The 18,908-nt window shown below is 37.8% G+C and overlaps 2 protein-coding genes across 2 annotated transcripts in view; both read left to right on the top strand.

The window, feature by feature from the left end:
• Positions 1-11,456, top strand: part of tbck (TBC1 domain containing kinase) — a 41,259-nt gene extending 29,803 nt beyond the window's left edge. The window contains exons 24-26 of the mRNA XM_010741308.3: positions 4,492-4,655; positions 7,166-7,325; positions 10,339-11,456. Coding sequence (XP_010739610.3) covers positions 4,492-4,655; positions 7,166-7,325; positions 10,339-10,449 — 435 coding nt within the window. The 3' untranslated portion in view covers positions 10,450-11,456. The remainder of the gene's footprint in view (positions 1-4,491; positions 4,656-7,165; positions 7,326-10,338) is intronic.
• Positions 11,457-11,924: 468 nt separating this feature from the next.
• LOC109136813 (arachidonate 12-lipoxygenase, 12R-type-like) lies at positions 11,925-18,626 on the top strand. The gene is made up of 15 exons (XM_027283134.1): positions 11,925-12,020; positions 12,164-12,329; positions 12,491-12,695; positions 12,844-12,925; positions 13,181-13,303; positions 13,398-13,501; positions 13,968-14,122; positions 14,256-14,399; positions 14,536-14,736; positions 14,874-14,960; positions 15,063-15,232; positions 15,718-15,839; positions 15,988-16,088; positions 16,459-16,617; positions 16,756-18,626. Exons 2-15 carry the CDS (start codon positions 12,189-12,191, stop codon positions 16,933-16,935), a joined length of 1,974 nt encoding a protein of 657 aa, XP_027138935.1. The 5' UTR covers positions 11,925-12,020; positions 12,164-12,188; the 3' UTR covers positions 16,936-18,626.
• Positions 18,627-18,908: the final 282 nt, after the last annotated feature.

Genomic DNA, 18,908 nt, shown 5'->3' with positions numbered 1-18,908 from the left:
TTAGCCTCATCACTGTCAGGCCAGTGAAACGCAAAAGTGTCATTATGCCATTCTCAGCTGGCACACACTGCTCATCATGACATTTAAGTCACCACACAGTGCTCCATCAGCCCCAGGCAATGACAGGCTGCATATTTTGCCTATTTCTGTCAGTATATTGTATGTGTATGGATACATTTGTGTCCATTTGTAGAAGGAGACACTGAAGTAGATCTATAGGTGTTCACACTACACTACATATGCTTATACTGTGCATGAACTGAGCCAAGCAAATGAATCTGTTCAACGCTACGGAGATGTCCTCGTCCACTTTCCTTCGGAGCTTAGCAATCTCAGTTGCGTAAAACCCAAAACAGACCACATCACTGTGTCACCAGGTATTTTAACCGTCACATTGTGAAAGCTCTGGATGTCAGAGTGTAACCTACATGTCGAATGAGCTAAGTGCCCCTAGCCTGCTGTCAAATTATTATAATCCCTGGTTGTTTTTTTTATAATGAGTCAGGATGACCTTGCACAGAACACCCCTCTATCTCAGTTATATTTAATGATGTGTATGGAAAAGATTAGCATCGGTTGGTTGACATAACAACTGCTTATCCATCATCTTCTTTTAAGTGTATACCCTGGGCTTGAAAGACGTTTTTTTGTTTTTTTCTCCAGTCACTAATCTTTTAAAAGCATTGCTTGAAAGCAGACTGATTAAACCACTCTGCCATTTCCACCATGTTTGATGTTATTTATTTATCAGTAAATTTCCTATTCTTCATTTCTTCTTTCTTATATTTTCTCCCCACATTAACTTTACTAACTCCCTGCCTTACACCTTGTATATTTACCCGTATCTTTACATCTACACGGTGTATGTGACTGAACTGATTTATGTGTAGAAATATGAAAACAGTTGCATGCACCATCGCTTCAGTGATAAACTGTCGTGCAAAAAATAGTTACAACGACTTTTTGTGATCGTTGCTCATCTCTGTGAAAAGCAGTGCCAGCTCAGGAGGTTAATATCCAGCTGAACACACACACACACACACACACACACACACACACACACACACACACACACACACACACACACACACACACACACACACACACACACACACACACACACACACACACTATATCTGATCCAAAACCCCCCCAAAAAAAATTCAACAACTTTGGATTTGATTTAATCTTTTTATTTCAACTATTAATAACTGAATACAAGTTTTATTTGAAATGAATAAACTCTTCATCGTCAGTAAGGTTATTTCAGTAATAATGTTTTAGTGCTATCTGGGAAGGGAGCTCAGCTGTTCCCGTGTTATTGGACCATAATCTTTTCATCTCCAGGTTTGTGCAGCAAAAATGTAAAACTACTACTGAAATAGTGCAAGGCCAAGATGAGAGAATATTCAGATAGTGCTTTAAAACTATAAGTTAAAGCTGGTGACAGTAGTCTCAGTGAGGGGTGTATTATGAAAAGCTGTTCATCTGTATGTTCATTTAGAGCTACAAAATGAAATAAAAAAAAACAAAACAATAATAACTTTACTGTATTTGTAACCTATTTTTTAACAGTTAATTTAGCTCTTGACCTTAGCTCATCGAGTTAAAGACACTTAACATGTCAAGACAAAATACTGTCATTGAACCTGTCTATCACAACATGAGCGTATGTGTTCGGTGACGCTCTGGCTTACTCTGTTTGAACTGAAAATGAAGTCAGTGTCACATCAGCACATCAAGCTGTATTGGTCTCTGCATGGCTGAAATCTGGGTTTCAAAATGTACTCTGTCCTATTTGAAACATGTTGCTATTGTGACACAGAGGTGCTGACTTAACCGCATGGTAATGTTGTGGCTGTAGTCTGTTGAATTGCATGATATTCAGAGTTTCTTGTTGTGTTTCATAGCGGAGGTACACTTGAAATCAAACCACTGATGTTTTGGAAGAGTAATGCATTTTAATAAAGGACAACATCAGTATTCAGGGAAAGAGAGAAATTGTACTATTACCAACAGCAAACGTCATATCTTTTATGAACGTGGCTCTTGTTTTGGCCCCTTATCTACTAACAAAACTGCTCATGAGACAAGAGATATCAGGATATAAGTGGCTTATCTCCAATTTCCCGGTGAAAACGTCTTTCTATTCCGACAAAAACAAAGTTATAAAACACACCACAGTACCGACTCAAAAGAAAAATCTTAAAACTTAAATGGAAGAATCAACAGATCTGAATATTAGGTTTACACGGTGAACATTTATTTCTCAGTGTTTGTTAGACATCAGATTGAAAGCTTTACAAGAAATCCGAGAGGTTAGAAGAAACCAAATTGACGGTCATGGCAGTAAGACATCATGAATATGTAGATCCTCCTTCTGCTTGTGCTCTCTCATGTGGCCTAGAGTAGCTTTTGTTAAGCGCTCTGTTGATAACTCAAAAGAGCAGAATGGTTGTTTTTTTGAAAACAATGCACCGCTTCCCTTTTCCCACTCTGACCCTTTGTTGATGCAGCAGAGTGAAGCTTCACCCTTTAGACATATCTATTCAAATTATGACTTGGGAGAACTGAGACAGATATTTTGCAAGAATCACAGTTGAAATATCTATTGAAATAATCAGGCTATGAATATTTATTAGAAACAGAAAACAAAAACAATTGTTGGAGAAAGCAAAATCACAGCCTCTAGTCAAGTTTAACAGGGAAAGACATGTTTTGGACATACATAGTCAGAATTTGGTCTTAAAGTAAAAGCCTGCAGTCAGAATACGCAAGACTCATTCTGGGTATAAGGAGGAAAACTTCATGCTTGGTTACTCTTTATTGAATGGTATGGTTGCCAAGAAGTAATAACATTTTGCTATGATAAACTAGACGGTGCTACTTGTCAACTATATGTCTCAGCGTTTTGCTCAAGTAATATTACACATGAGAATAAAAAGAGTTAGTCCCAATGTGTGTAATTTATTCCTGAAAGATATGTAGAGTCAGTGAAAGACAAAGTGTTCAGTTAATTTAAACAAAAGTAGCAGTATCATACTATAAAACAATACTCCTGCTTCTCCTGCATTCCAATGTTACAGAAGTATTCATTTTACATTGTTATAGTATTGGATCATTATTAATCATTCAACAGTGTAACTGCTTTATACACTGTTTAATATTGACCACAATACACCGTAGTTTATGAACTGATCTTGTTCTGTAACAGTAGCGATAGTTAAAAGTCAAACATCAGTCTGGAAAGTAGTGAGAGTAGAAGTATGAAGTAGTGTGAAATTGTACTTGTCAAAGTACTTCAAAATTGTCCATAGATGAGGAGCTGCTCCCGTTATAGATATAAACGACTCATCCTAAGGCAGCAAAAACATAACAGGTCTTATTTTCAGTTGATTATCTACCAATGAAAACAATCATATCAATATTATATTACATTTCTGCTAAATTCTGCCAATAGATCCCTCTAAATATTACACACTGGACCTTTTTAAGGCAGATTAAAAACATGTGATTTAAAGTACGAGCTCAGGTGGACAGTGCACAGGGTTGTTACTTTCCAAAAAAAAAAAGAATTCTGTAAAAATCTGGACTCCAAGAAGTCACTGACTTCTTCTCTGCTGGGTGGGCGGAAGACTGTTCAGCTAGCCAATGAAGTTAGCTGCTTTCAAACGTTTTATTTCATGGGTGGCAGAGTTTTGGCACTTAACCTTCTCGCCGTGCAGCTGGCCCTTCTCTGCTCTGTAAATGGCTTTCACACAGTGTGCTGAAATTCATAGAAAACGCTGTTAGTATTTCTCTTATTTTATTTGCGCACAAATGGATAAAATGTACCAGACTGCTTAATGACCACTCATTATCACAATATACATACTGTACACATTTGTTTGTTACTTGTTTATTTAAGAGACTTGTGGGTGGAGAACTGTGATTATCCACTGTTATTTCTTTTTTTTAATTTTATTATTATTCTTTTTTTGTGTGCTTTACAAATTTTATGCTTAAAATAATAACATTGCATCTGGAAATTGTCTAGGTATTTCACATGTTTACCTCTGCAGGGACCAGGTTCAGTCCCCTGCAGCCATGCCTATGGCTCTGTGCTTTAATGAACCCATTTGGCAGTGCACATGGAAACTGGCAAAGGACCATGTTCCGGTCACTGCAGCTGCTCGTCTGCTGTAATACTGTTTTTTTATGGTAATACATAATGAAATTCTATTCTTGAGTTAGCGGGTTTAAAAGGATGGTGTAAAGTATTTCATTAATACAGAGGAGTTTTAGTTAACACAGAAGACATTCAGGCCTAATCAGTGTTTCCTGGGTTTAAAGAAACAATAATATCCAACCTGACACTATATTTCTGTCTCTCTTGTATCATTTTACAAGATCCAAGTTCCATTATTTAAATTATATTCAGATATTCTCTGAAAGCCCACACTGCAGTTTTCTCCCTCTTCATTTGATCTCCTGTGACTTCTTTTCTTGTAGTCTCGGGAGCCTCTCGCACTGTGTGACCTGAAAGCAGAAGTATCCCCCAGGATCTCGGCTGAGGACTTAATCGACCTCTGTGAATTGTCATTGGCCGGGCCCACCAAAAGGACCAAAGCTGGCAAGCCCAAAATCATTGCTGTTGACATCCGCAGTGTAGAGGAGTATCCTTACCACTTGTATGTGTCAGGCCCTCACCTGTTTTAACAGTAACTTCATAGTAATAGAATTTTATGATGCACATACGCTTGGATTGTGTCCAACAAAACAAACAAAATGACAGATCAGTTCTGTTGAATCATATAATTTACAAACCTGCTTCAACTTGAATCGTTCTTTCACTTCATCAATCTTGTGTTTTATGCTTCAACAACGTGGATAGTGAATGTGTGAAATACCTCCTTTTCTAATTGATTCCCATGAAGGGGGAATTGGTTTGGGGAGGGGTTTTCTTTCATTGGTTCTGCCTTAGTTATAAATGTTATTTGAAGTGATGCCAACTAGAAAAGAAGTTAGAAATCAATCCAAACAGCCACACAGTAAGGTTGAATGACAAGCCGGCTGTCATAGAGATGAGGGAGATGCAATATTGCTTCAATATAGAGATCATGGGTTGACACTTTCAGGTCATCTTGGAAAGTGTTGGCTGATTGTGTCTCTGTTCAGTCTCACAGGTGAACCAAACTGGTTCTTACAGTTATTTTATCTGCAATTGTTTGGCATGAATATGACATTCCCACGCCATCTCTATGATTTGTTATGGGTGAAACTGCTGATTAAGACTGATGTTTATCATGGTTTCCCAGAGAAATTGAACCACAGGCACAGAGAAAAAAACAACTTGGTTCTCGTCAAAGGCAAGCAGGGGTAGATACAAGGTGGATGATCTGCTGCCAGATCCCTTAACATACAGTTAGTCCTTTCATATCCACCCAGGCTGCCCCACCATATCCTGCAGTCTGAGAGAGATGATTAGCTTGTGGATCTGACCTTTTGGCTCTTTTCATGCTATATTTGATACATTTTTTTTCTTCATGAGATAACTTTTGATCTGGTTGTCAGCTAACTATCATGATCAGTGCATCTTTTACAGTTATTTCGTGAAGCTAAACGGTACAACACTGGAGTATATCAAGCAAAGAGTTTCTCTGCGACATCGGCCTACCACTGGCATTGTGAGTGGGTATGCATTAGTGTGTTTTTCTGTTTAAAGAAAACCATGTATTTCCAAATAACACTTTTAATCTGTCAGATGAAGATTAAGCATTCCTTTATGGATTAAGCTTTGTAAACTAGATACACAACATAAAATCTGATTTAAATACAGTAGTTTAAAAAAAAAAATGCTGTTCATGTCGTGGAGAGTTGACATTTTGGAGATACATGGTTTTTACAAGACAGCAGAAATACTCGTGGGTTGATGCATTCTAGGTCTCTCGTATAAACGCATTCCCTGCGAGTCCCTTACATTACTGCGTGCCACATTTAATAGCCTCTTTATCTGTCTTTTTTTGTAGCTCCACACAGTTACAATATTCCATAAAGAAATCAATTTTGCTTTTGCAGATGGGTCATGTTTATTTATCTCTAGGAGTATAGTGGCCCAGAAAACTCTGCCTATAAGAAATGCAGAGGACTCGAAGGAGTAAGCCTTACCCTTCAGATCATAAGTGGAATGGTAATTGTCTAGGAGGCCATTAATCAATAAGGATTAGTGAATAGACCAAGGATTTTGAAATGGCAGTTCCTCTCCCCAAATTCCTACCCTGATAGACAGGCTCCTCAGGCTGACTCACGTGGACAAAAGGGATTTGACCACTTTCACAGGATTTGGCAACCCTTGCTCACCTAATTGTGGTCTTAGGCAAAGCTCTGTTGTGGGTGTCTGCGGTGACACACAAAGTGGATTATATTAAGACTTCTGTGGGGTAAACCAGGACAATCTAGATTTGGCTGACTGGATATCTGTTGGCTAATCTCTGCTGCAAAACAACTTGCATGTCCCTCTTGCAATTCCAAGGCTAAATGTACAACAATAGGATTTGCCAGCTCGTGGATTATAAACTGCATTATATAACATACTGACTTCTCGTGTTCTTGTGGCAGCTAGTATGATTTAGTGAACAAAGTACTTTGACCAAAAGAGGAGTTGAGCACCACTTGTGTTAAAATATGTAGCAGTAATGTCGATAGCTATGCTCTCAGAAATAGGACAGTCTCCTTTTCTCTAGAGTTATCATTTAGTTATATACCACTCTGGGGTTGTTCACTGTCCCTGTGCTCTGTTTTTCCAGCAAATCCCTCACTAAGACCTATTCCTTTTGTTTGCTTTTCTCCCGCTGAGTTCCTTATTGTACCTCCTGTATGTCTTATCCTCCCTTCTCCTTCCCTGTCTTCAGTGAAAACAGCTATATTTCCTGCTATCTTGAAGCATGTCTTAACATACTTTTAGTACTATAAGTCAGTCTGATGAGCAGTATAACATGCACTTGAACTACCTTGTCATTGTCTCCTATTGTCTGTTGTATCCATGTCATCCAAGGTTATTATGGTTCCAATGGAAATCTCGGTGTAACTGTATGAATAAAACAAGGTTCAGCTCGTTCTTTGGCCTTAGACCCAGGCAGTTGCCACGCCTGTTCAAAGCTGTACTCCTTAACCTCGCTGTCTCCAGCTTTGGCAGAGGCCATATTTCTGGCAGCATCAACATTCCCTTCAGCACAGCGTTCAGTTCTGACGGCGAGCTGATGCAGTGTCCTGCAACAGGACCCCTCCAGAACTACAAAGGACGTGTCATTGTGGTTATTAGCCACGCCATGAAGAGTGCTGCTATGGTGAGAAAGCAGTCACACACGCGCACACACACAGAGCAAACATGCAATGTTGAAAACTGGGACAGAACCCATGACTCACAGGATTGATGGATCCCAGAATTCGATGTCTCCCTTACAAACAGGCAGCATAACAAGTTATAACACTATATTATCATTATTATTATAATTGTAACAGTGTGTGTGACATCTACAGGGCTTTAATTACCTGAAGGGGGAGACTCCATTCATTGAATTTGGAAGATGATTTAAACCCATCTACTAGCTGGAGAGTGTTTAATTCAAATAGTATGTTTACATTTTAAGTATCATTGCATCACCTCTGTCCATTTGCTCCAAGTATTTCGTTTGGGAGCTGACTGACATCGCTTTAGAAACAAACATGGTTCTTGAATGTCTATTTTTTTAGTACTAAGTCTACTGCAATACCAACAACTTGCTGTGCCCTGTCTCATTTGAATGAAACTCCCACCTGTTTGCACCTCTCCCCCCACCTGTGCCCTGTGCACCGCATGCTCAGGACTGGGCACCAAAACACCACACAGACGGGCAAAGCAGGTTTCAAGGTCAAGAAAATACCACTTGCTTGCACTGGTTGTGGTGCTGGCACTAAAATAACCCTAACCCCTTGTCTTGTTAACATAAAATATTTTGTTAAGACACTAATCCCCCATATCCAGACCTCTGTCTTGTCAAATCCTCAGCAATCTGGAGAAATCCTGAAGTGCCCAGACCTCTGTGTATTTGAAAAGACTTGCCTCAAGAAACCGCTACTGTGGTTTAGTGACTGTGTTTTGTTTTTTTACAACAGTTGCAAGTTCTCAGCATTGTACCTTAATCAGTCTAGCATACAAAGAAAAAACCTATACTGTATCTTTACCTCTTTTTTAAAAGATGCTAGGACAGTAGCCGAGGCTGAAACCATATTTTACATAAATCATTGTCTTTGACATTTCGGTGCACAAAAATAACTTTGCTCGCTTCAGCATAACTGAACAGAGAACTATATTGATCATTATAAATTCTCCTTTTTTGCTCTCTTTAGAATAAATTAGCCAAACTTGGATTTAAAAACTCAGCAGGGATATTGCTTCTGGCAACATCCCAATTTAGCAAAGATGTCCTCCTTCCATATGTTTCAGGAAAGTAAAAGAGTAAAATAAGAGTTCTCCTTAATTGAAGAGGCAATCCTGCATTTTTTAGGAAGCTGCAGCAGGATCTCAGTGAAATAACCGTTCCTGAGTAATGGAAGAATTCATCTGCAGCGAGACTAGAGTGGAAAAAGAGCAATTTGTGATCTGTTAATGGGTCATGTAATCAGCGTGTGGTCATTGATCTACTACGAATTGCAGCTTCTGTGCTTCTGGTATTTTGCTCAGTTATCATGATGTACTTTCAGAAATAAGTGTTGTTACATTGGCATTAGTATATGAATATCATATACTGTACCTATTAAATTTGACGGTTGATCATCATCTTCATCATCACATAGCAACTATTCTTCATTGGGAGGTTTTAAAGGTCCAGTGTGTAAGATTTAGGGGCCTGTGTTTATGGAATATAGCAGTAGAAATATATGAATATATATATGCATAACTATGTTTTCATTAGTGTATAATCAACTGAAAATATACATTTCTCACCCACTGAAACCAAATGAATACTCTGTAATCCGTAATAAGCTGTTTTGAAGCACAAAATCTGTGGCTCTGGCCACATGTTTGTGCTCCTGCCTCTTCTACCCTCCAGCTAATCTAAAAATCTGTAAAGATAAGGATCATTGGCAGACCTGAGGTGGGTTGAATGATGCCTTCATGCAAGTTGAGAACAACAATTGTGACATTTTAACTTGAGGGCATCTGGCATTTTTGGCACTTCTGCATAGGCTTCATTTCCCAGCCACAGAGGTTGGCGCTTGATCTAGAACCCTTCTGGGCTACTACAGAAATGTGGCGATATAAAACACTCATTCTAAGTTAATGAAAACACAATGGTATTTATTTTCAGGTGATTTTACACTAATGAAAACATAGTTATGAATATTGGATTCAATTTCTGCAATATAAATCCCCCTAAATCTCACACACTGAATCTTTTTAAAGATGTCGTGTTTTGGAAGGAGCTTATCGGTTGATTTAAGGTAAGGGACCCCCACCATATGCCACCGTGACCAATCCTGCACTTGAAATTTTGTTTCCTCAGACCTTTCAGTCACACAGGTCATGAAATTAAAGGTCGATAAAAGGACTCAATTGTGCTTAAATGCCATTCACATCTCTGTGCACTGCACTGGTGGCATTATCATTTGCTTTGGGGCAAAGCAGCGGGTCCACTCACTGTGTGGTCAGGCTTTACTGTAAACCTTTAACATTTAAACCTTATTGGCATTCAGAGGTAAGCCTGATTCTTTTATGGGGACATTTCAGTAGATTGAATCAGAATTTTACTCCAGTGAGCTCTGTGTCCACTGTGACTGTGACCAACAACGATAGCAAATTTCTATGTTCTAAATTATTCAAGTTTTATTTATTTTGTTGTTTGAAGTTTTGACAGAAATTCTAAATTCTTAAACTTGATTGATTCTTTTATTGATTTTATTATATATACATATTTATACAGTTTTATACATTTTTAATTACAGCTTGCATGGAATCGTTTGAACAACATAACTCTGTAACATGATCACATCATAATTAAATTCCAGCGTTAATGTTGAATATCTGTAGGAAGGTAAACCTTTGAGTCTGTAGTTAGTGGTGTTTTGGATTGCAGTGTGTTGTATTGGACAGCAAGTTCTTTTTCTTTTATTCAAAATTATTTGCTCTCTCTCTCAAAGGTGTTTCCTAATTGTTGAAGGGCTGTTATTGTGTAAGGTTTGATTTCTTAACTAGGGCAACTGCAGGAGTATTACAAGGAAACCACAAATGTTCTATGCAGTATATGCAAATTCCGGAGGGGAAAAAAGTACCTGTAATAACCTGTCTTTTTGTTGTTGTTTTTTTCCTGTTCTTTCCAGTTTGCAGCACACCTGGTGAAGGTAAATTTCCAGCGGGTTTGTATCCTGGATGGAGGGATCAACAAGCTGAAGCCGACTGGCCTCCTGACTGTCCCCTCACCACAGATCTGACCACTTACCTCAGCTTTACATTATCAAAAAGGGATGTGTGGAAAGATTGTATATTGCATTTTGAGCTGAAAAAAAAGAAAAGAAATAAATCTTCAGACTTATTTGCACATTCAAACTGACTGTGATGCAAAATAAAAAAACAGCATTGAAATAATCCCCTTCTTAACCCAGTTTGATGTCATTACAGGCAATTGTTTTATTATTTTCTGTCTCCAAACGAGTGATAGAATTAAATTTTTCTTTTTCTGGAACAACTGCTATGTGTTGTCGTAGCTTTGCACTGATAAGCGAGCTGTCTGTGACCAATATAACTATCTTAATGTATGTCAGCCTTTCTTTTCTGAGCCAGTTGATGTAAGGAACTCGTGGTGTTTTATTAGCTACGCCTGCATGATCTAAAACAATCCAATACAACTGCTCTGCCATCAAGTCTACTTTTTGACACTGTTAGAGAGATGGTAATTTATTTATATGTTTAAACATCTGACATAGTTACATTAGTGGTGGTGTTTCTAATATTCAGCCTCTCTCAGGTACGTAAAATAAGAAACATCACCTTTAATTCTGACCTTGGTAAACATCCAATTCAATTTACACAAAGTTCAGTTCAATTCAATTTTATTTAAATAGCGCCAAATCATAATAAAAGTTCTCTCATGACACTTTCCATACAGAGCTGGTCTAGACTGTGCTCTTTATAATATTATCTACAGAGACTGAACAATACCACAAGTCAACAGAACTGAGCATAATAAACTTTGTAAAGTTTGAACCTTTGGCTGTTGTATTGAATTACAATGATTGTACAGGTATGCCATAAAAGAGTGCACTGATTGTTTGTGTGTATGGGAAACATTAAAAATAACACATTTGATTTGTGTCTTTTGTGATTACATAACTGTTATTTGCATTCGTTTAACATGAATTGTCTGTACTGTATGTATTTGCTATGTTATAGAAATCAGTTACTATCATGTTATAGTTGATTAAATGAATAATAAAAATGATTAATCTGAATGTTCATTTGTTAATGACATGTCTTTTCTATGAGAAATGTTCTAAATAAAATATTTATAAAAGATTTAGACAAACTGTGCAGGTGAACACTTTTGTTGTTTAACATTTACATTCATTACATATATCAAACAACAGTAATATGTATTGTTGTTTAATGTTGTTTATGTGTTACAATGTGTCCTCACCAGGACTAACCGTCAGGCACACGCTGAAACAGGGAGGGAGCCTCAAATGGTTAATAACTGGGTAGTTGTGTCCTTAGACTAACCTTTAGAAAAACAAAGTCATATCACGACTGTAGTACAACTGAATGTTAATGAAAACTGAATAACGCCTATTGATTCCACCCCTATTACTTGGAATCCTTGCCAAGGTATTGGCATCATGATCTCTTATGACATCATCACAGAAATACTGTAACATATAAATTAAGTTGCTGACAGAAGAACGAGTCCAGACCTACACCAGCTTGCTGAACTGCACCCAAAGGAGTTCATCAAAGAACCTTGATCACATTAATACAGGTGACAGAGATTCTATATAAAATTTATTAGGTAAGCAAAACATTTTATCTGGTTTTTGTTAAGTAAGAAAATACCTTTTCATTATGATACTGTACTTGTATATACTTTTTTGCACTCATTTAGTGACTGTTGATCAGTGCTGAGAATGATTATTATTATTTTATCCCCTCCAGGATTCTCCAACTTTCCAAAGAGAAAATGGTGGATTATAAAGTGACTGTGTTCACTGGCACCCGTGTCACTGCCACAACTTTAGACCGTGTCCTCATTAAGCTGGTGGGCACGGATGGTGAGAGTGATTGTGAGAAGCTCATCAAAAGGACTACAGTGATAGGAGCAGTAAGTCTGTATAATACATTTCCTCAACTTAGTTTATATATGATTGTTAAAATGCAGTTTAGTTATACATTGACTAATTGTGTGCTAATTACTAGGATGTAACAGCATAGTTCTGGGCGATAAAATACACTTTTCTACTTTTTGTCTTATCATTACTCCAGGTGTCTGATTTTACCATATCCTGCCCTGTCTCCATCGGAGAGCTGCTCCTCATAGAAATACAGAAACAGTCATTTCTATGGATAACACACGATGACTGGTTTCCTGCCAAGGTGGAAGTGCAATCACCTGAGGGAAAAACTTATACCTTCCCCATCTACCGCTGGATCACTGATAGAGAGGTGCACCGCTTCAGAGAGGGAAAAGGTTTGTGCTGTTCACTGACCACAGAATATAAAGCAACATAAAAAGAAATAAAAGAAAGACGAGCTACAAGGAGGACTGAGTAAATTCATTCTAACATACTGTATACATCAACAACTATATATGTTCTTGTGGTTCTTCTTCTTTTAAGCTCTGAGAGTCTTTGATGAAACACATCAGCTTTGCAAGTTAGATCGAGAGCAGGAGTTGAAGAACCGAGCGAAAGAATATTGGTGAGAGCTCAGAGGTTATACACATTTAGGCTTCCTGCAACTTCAAAACTAACATGCACCAAACCTCCTCCACCTTTGGTTGATTATATTCATGATATATAATGATAATGTAACCACCATATGGCCAGTAACAACAGAATTTTGAATACGTGTAAACATTATTACATTATACATTTAAGTTTTGCTTGCATTCCCTTAATTAAAGCCATACAAACACTGGTATCTCACCATTGTGCTCTTCTCTGTCTTTTCCAGCTGGGATGAATATGCAGAGGGAATACCCCACACAATAAAGGCAGACAACACTTCTTCTCTGCCCCCTGAGGTCCGCTTTTCCTTCAACAAGAAAATGGAATTTGGCTTTAATCTTTTGACACGGTGAGGTCTTCAAATTCTGTCAGATGCCTGTCTGTCTATGTAACTATCAAAAAGATTGAAGGAATCATAATAAAGCTGCTCTTTTGTTTTTTAGATTGGCTGAGCTGAATCTGCAGGGGTACTATTACAAAAAGAAGAACTGGGATGATATTGATGACATCGATCATGTGTTCTGGAGCAAACGGACTGCGATATCAGGTACTGTGCTGTCACAATAGTTACGGAATGGAATATTTGATACTTTATGCATAATAGTACATATTCAACTGTGTTCATTCAATCAATCAATATTCAATTGTATTTCATTATGCTACTTAAAAAAATGTTTGTACAGCTGAGATAAGATAAATCTTTAGATTTTAGAACACTTGTCAATTGGCTTCTTACTCATTAAACAGGAAAAATGTGACTGAAGGAAATGTTTGTGTATCATCAACATGCAGAAGTTTCCTAATTTTAAGCGTTGAGAAAACTGTATTTAATTGTATTGAAAACACTGACTGACAGATGACTTTGAAACAATGTCCAATTGTGTCTGTGCTTCTTTTGTATAATACATTTCCCATTTTTCTGTTTCACATGCAGGATACAGTGAAGCCAACAACAGTGACAAAGATTTTCTTGATTAAAGTTTTTTAATTAAGTACAATTGTTCTTTTTTCAGACTATGTCCAGGAACATTGGAAGGAGGATGCTTTTTTCGGCTACCAGTTCTTAAATGGTGTCAACCCCATGCTGATCCGACGTTGTACAGCCCTGCCCGGGAATTTCCCTGTCACTGATGAAATGGTCCAGTTTAGCTTGGAGGACGAAATGAAGGTGATAGTCTTGACTTAGATTTGTCTTTGTATTAGAATCATGTAAATTTGGAATTTCATGTTGCACTTAGATGTTCACCTATATGTAATTTCCACACTGTATGCTGTAAAATCATTTCATAAATCTCACACAGGAAGGCAACATATTCCTGTGTGACTACAAGCGTTTGGATGGAGTGGAACCAAACGCCATCAATAATAAGATTCAGTACTTGATGGCTCCCCTTGTCCTTCTCCACAAAATACCTGACAATAAGCTGATGCCAATTGCCATTCAGGTAAGGAGAAGAACCTGTGGACTGACCTCTACATAGAATGGATGTAATATAAATACAAATTTCAATGGATTTCAATAAATTCTTATTGACCAGTACTGGTAATGGATTGAATGATCTCTCTTGTCTTCATCTGCAGCTGAAGCAGACTCCAGCCGACGACAATCCCATCTTTCTTCCTACTGATGAGTGCGACTGGTTGATGGCCAAGATGTTTGTGAGAAGTGCAGATTTTCATGAGCATGAGTACAATGTTCACCTGCTGCGCACTCATCTGCTGGCTGAAGTCTTTGCAGTGTCACTACTGCGCAATGTGCCCATGGTGCATCCACTGTACAAGGTAACTGTGAGGCAGAATACTGAACTTGCTGTAGTTGTAGTTTTTTTCATAGAAAGACAATGGTATAGAAGCATCAAGATTTCTGACTTTGTTAACAAGTAATAGTTTTACTAAGAGAGTTCCCTCTTTACCCTCAGCTCCTCAAACTTCACACTCGCTACACTATGCATATCAACGTCTTGGCTCGACTTACACTGATATCCAAGGAGGGAATTTTACCACAGGTACGAAAAGATCAACACACTCACATATAACCTAAACAATATTTCTTTTATTTTAATGTCATCTACAATCTCTAACTATATACATATTTGACTGTTCCCTAGATTTCAGCGTGCAGTAGAGAGGGTATGATCACAATCCTGAAGAAATCACTGTCCACCATGACCTACAGCTCCCTCTGTATACGAGACGACATCACTGAGCGTGGGGTGGAGGATGTGCCGAACTTCTACTACAAAGATGACGGACTCTGGCTTTGGGATATCATCCACAGGTTTTATAGGCAGTCTCCATTTTTCATTAAGTTTATAATGTATATGATATTGTTACAAAATGATGGATGTTTCAGTGGTATGTACAGTAATTGACATGCTAATGTCTTGAAATAATTAGTTACGAACATCCCCAAGGTGTCAAACTTTCAAAAAAAATCTTGACAAGCTCTGACAGGTGATATCAGAGTATAATAATTTGTGTTAATGCAAAGATGATTGCATTGGAAAGAGAGAATCTTAAATAAAAGGTTCAACATACAGATATATTATCATCAAACTCTCAGCAGGAATAAGCATGTGTCCAAAAATGTGAAACTATCCCTTTAATGCTGTGTGATCACTGTGCTAAATATTGCACTAAATCTTAAAAAGAACAGAGCTGATCATTCAAAAGATATGTCCAATAAATTGTAAAAAAAAATTTTAAAAAAAAGTAAAATTGTGTAAGGAATGTATTTCAATGAACTGAATTTATTTCTCAAAGGTTTGTGCATAAAGTGCTCAGCTACTACTACAAGAATGACGATGAGGTCCAACGAGACACTGAACTGCAGAAGTGGATTTTGGACATTTTTGAACATGGATTCCTTTCCCAAGCAGGCACAGGTTGGCTGTAAAGAGAAGTTTGATCATAATTATGATAAATGTGCAAGTTTATGTACCGTCATATTAACATAGCACATGAATCAAACTTTATTTGTGTCATCTAAACATCTTGAAGTAATGCAGTTTATTTATTTGTTCTCATTCTTAGGAATTCCAGAAAAGCTTTCCACCGTGGATGACTTGGTCAAGTATGTCACCATGGTGATCTTCACCTGCTCAGCACAGCACGCTGCAGTGAATGCTGGACAGGTAAATCCTTTTATGCTGTTTTAATGCAATTTTTGTGGAATGGATTGGATGGCTTTGCAGTTCAGTTTTCTGTATCACAAGTTTAGTTTACTATGTTAGTGTGCAAGTCTTTGTGAATTAGCACGAAACACAAAGTCCAGGTATTTGCAAGTATTTTGATCAAAACCATTTATGTGCACCAGTAGGTATTTGGATTCATTCTCTGGGGGGACCATGAATGTTCTCAAATGTTTTTGTTACAATCTAAATTTTCATGGCAATACATTCAATAATAAAAATATTTGGACCAAAGTAGCTGACCGACTGACCAACAGACTGGCATTTCATGATTTCATGTATTAATCAGTCATCTGTTATTTTTTCACTGCAGTATGACTATAGTTCCTGGATGCCCAACACTCCCACCTCCATGCAACACCGTCCACCAACCACAAAAGGGACAACGATGGTGGAGACAATCCCTAACATTAGCACAACAGTGAAGGGAATGGCAACCATGTGGCTACTCAGCCAGCCACCTTCTGACTTTGTAAGTGGCCAAGATTTTATGAAACACTACCTAAATCTGATTAATGTTCAAGTTGTGTAAAGTATATTAACATGTCATCAGATGTCTAAATGTTTGTGGGGGGAAAAATGTTTTTTATTGTTTGGTTGATCTCATCAGGTCGCTCTCGGTGATTATCCGGAGGAACATTTCAATGAGGAAGTTCCCTGCGAGGCGATAAAGGATTTCCGACATGAGCTTAAAGTGTTAAGTGCAAGAATCAGAGTAAGAAACACGAGCCTGGAAATCCCGTACACATACATGGATCCAACAGAGATAGAAAACAGTGTGTCCATTTGAATGGTGAGACCTTCTGAGCTGCCAAATTCAGCTTCATATTGACAAAAGTGAAAAAAGGAAGAACTGCATGTTTTTAACTGATCTGTGATTTTAAGCAGTCTACTTGATTTAACTGTGGTTAATACATTGAAATGCATAATAAATTGACTGCTTTAAATTATAATCCACATCTTAAATCTTTTTGGGTCATTAGTGAATTTCCAGGGCATCTCATTAAAAAAACATTATGAATGTAAAATCCAAAATGTGCAGCTGCTACATTGAGAAGTTTCCTATAAACACAAGTGTTACAGCCACCGCTTTGTCGCCCATGTATATTGCAATTTGTTCTATTATTCAATGTAAATACAGGTGTGGGATCACCAGGCTCCGATTGGTCCCCACCTGAGGGGAGGGGCCCAATTCCCGGCATCTGGTCATTTAAACTCGAACCGCCAAAGCATCAGGGCGGCTTGTTTTCTTTGTGTTGAACTAGCTTCGTTAGTTGCAACATTTGTGAATGTTAACAGTGGTTAAATTGTTTGTGGAGGTTATTTCCATTTGTTTCTGGGACTGGGCAGGGTTTAGTTTAATACCGTAGAATATTTCTGAGAGACCCATTAGTTTAGGGGTGCTGTTTTTTTGTTATTAAGTGTTCGATTTAGATAAAGATAGGGATGGTAGGGTTTTTCTTTCTCATTTTGTTTAATCTAGATAGCGTAGGCTCTGGTAAGAGTTTTCTTTTTGTTATATATATATAGTAGTCTGCAGTGTCGGACAATTTCATGTCACCACTGAGCGCAGCTCACATATCCCATGCCCCTATTGGTTGTGGGCGACTGAGGTGTGGTAGCAACAACCTGAGCAGACTGATACATGGTCACAGCTGCAAATCTAATTTACTGTAAAGTGTAACTCATTTCTGTTGCGCAATTCTCTTAAGACACGATCTCCACCATGAGTCAAGGTTGTTTCTGCTACAAAAAAAAATAGTTACACAGTGGTAAAAACTCTCTTGGTGGACCCGGCCCTCTCAAACTTATCGTGTTCCTAGAACACTAATTAGTTATGACCATATAATAATGGCAAAACAGTACGAGGTACTTAATCTAGACATATTCTTGTCTCCAAATTATATTAGGTAGAGGCTGGAAATTTTCTTTGAGGATGATCAGTCACCATCCGTCATAAATCCGATCAACCAAGGGATGCCACTTCTGATTTGTTTAATTTGTGAAGTCTGAAGTAATGACTTTTGGTAGCTTTATTCTTTGCAAAGAAGGTCAAAAACTTGAGTTCACACTTGTGATGAAACAACTGAACTGAGTCAAACCAGTTCTGTGGTTAGACATAGCAGCATCCCAAGCATTAGAATAACAGGCTGCACTAAACTTTCCCATTACACAGGTGTACCGCAGGTGGACAGTGTCAGTCATTTGTCATTGTTTTAATTAAACTGTCTGTATTAAATTTTAGAGATTCGAATTAACTTTATGTTAACCTTTGAGTCTGCAGTTAGTGGTGTTTTGGATTGCAGTGTGTTGTATTGGAAAATGTATCTACAGTAATTACAGCGAGTATGACCATATACACAAAAAAGGTAGCACTCTTATTGTACTAACAGTGAGAGATAAACGTATAGTGTTAGGCCCTTATGACAGAGGAAAGTCTCTGCATTACCTGGAGGCAAGTTCTTTTTCTTTTATGCAAAATAATTTGCTCTCTCTCTCAAAGTCACATTTCATATTTGTCTTTTGTCTTCTCTGACATTGACGACTTGCCTGACACACTTTTTGTAATGCATTATACATATTACATCAAGGTGTTTCTTAATTGTTGAAGGGCTGTTATTGTGTAAGGTTTGATTTCTTAACTAGGGCAACTGCAGGAGTATTACAAGGAAACCACAAACGTTACATGCAGTATAACGAATATATGCAAATCCCGGAGAAAAGTTCTGTACTGTACATGGTTGATTGATTGATAATTGATGT

Source organism: Larimichthys crocea, chromosome X (assembly GCF_000972845.2).
Source record: "Larimichthys crocea isolate SSNF chromosome X, L_crocea_2.0, whole genome shotgun sequence".
NCBI lineage: Eukaryota > Metazoa > Chordata > Actinopteri > Sciaenidae > Larimichthys > Larimichthys crocea.
Note: the sequence above shows the minus strand (reverse complement) of the source record. Positions and strands in the feature narration are given on the sequence as shown.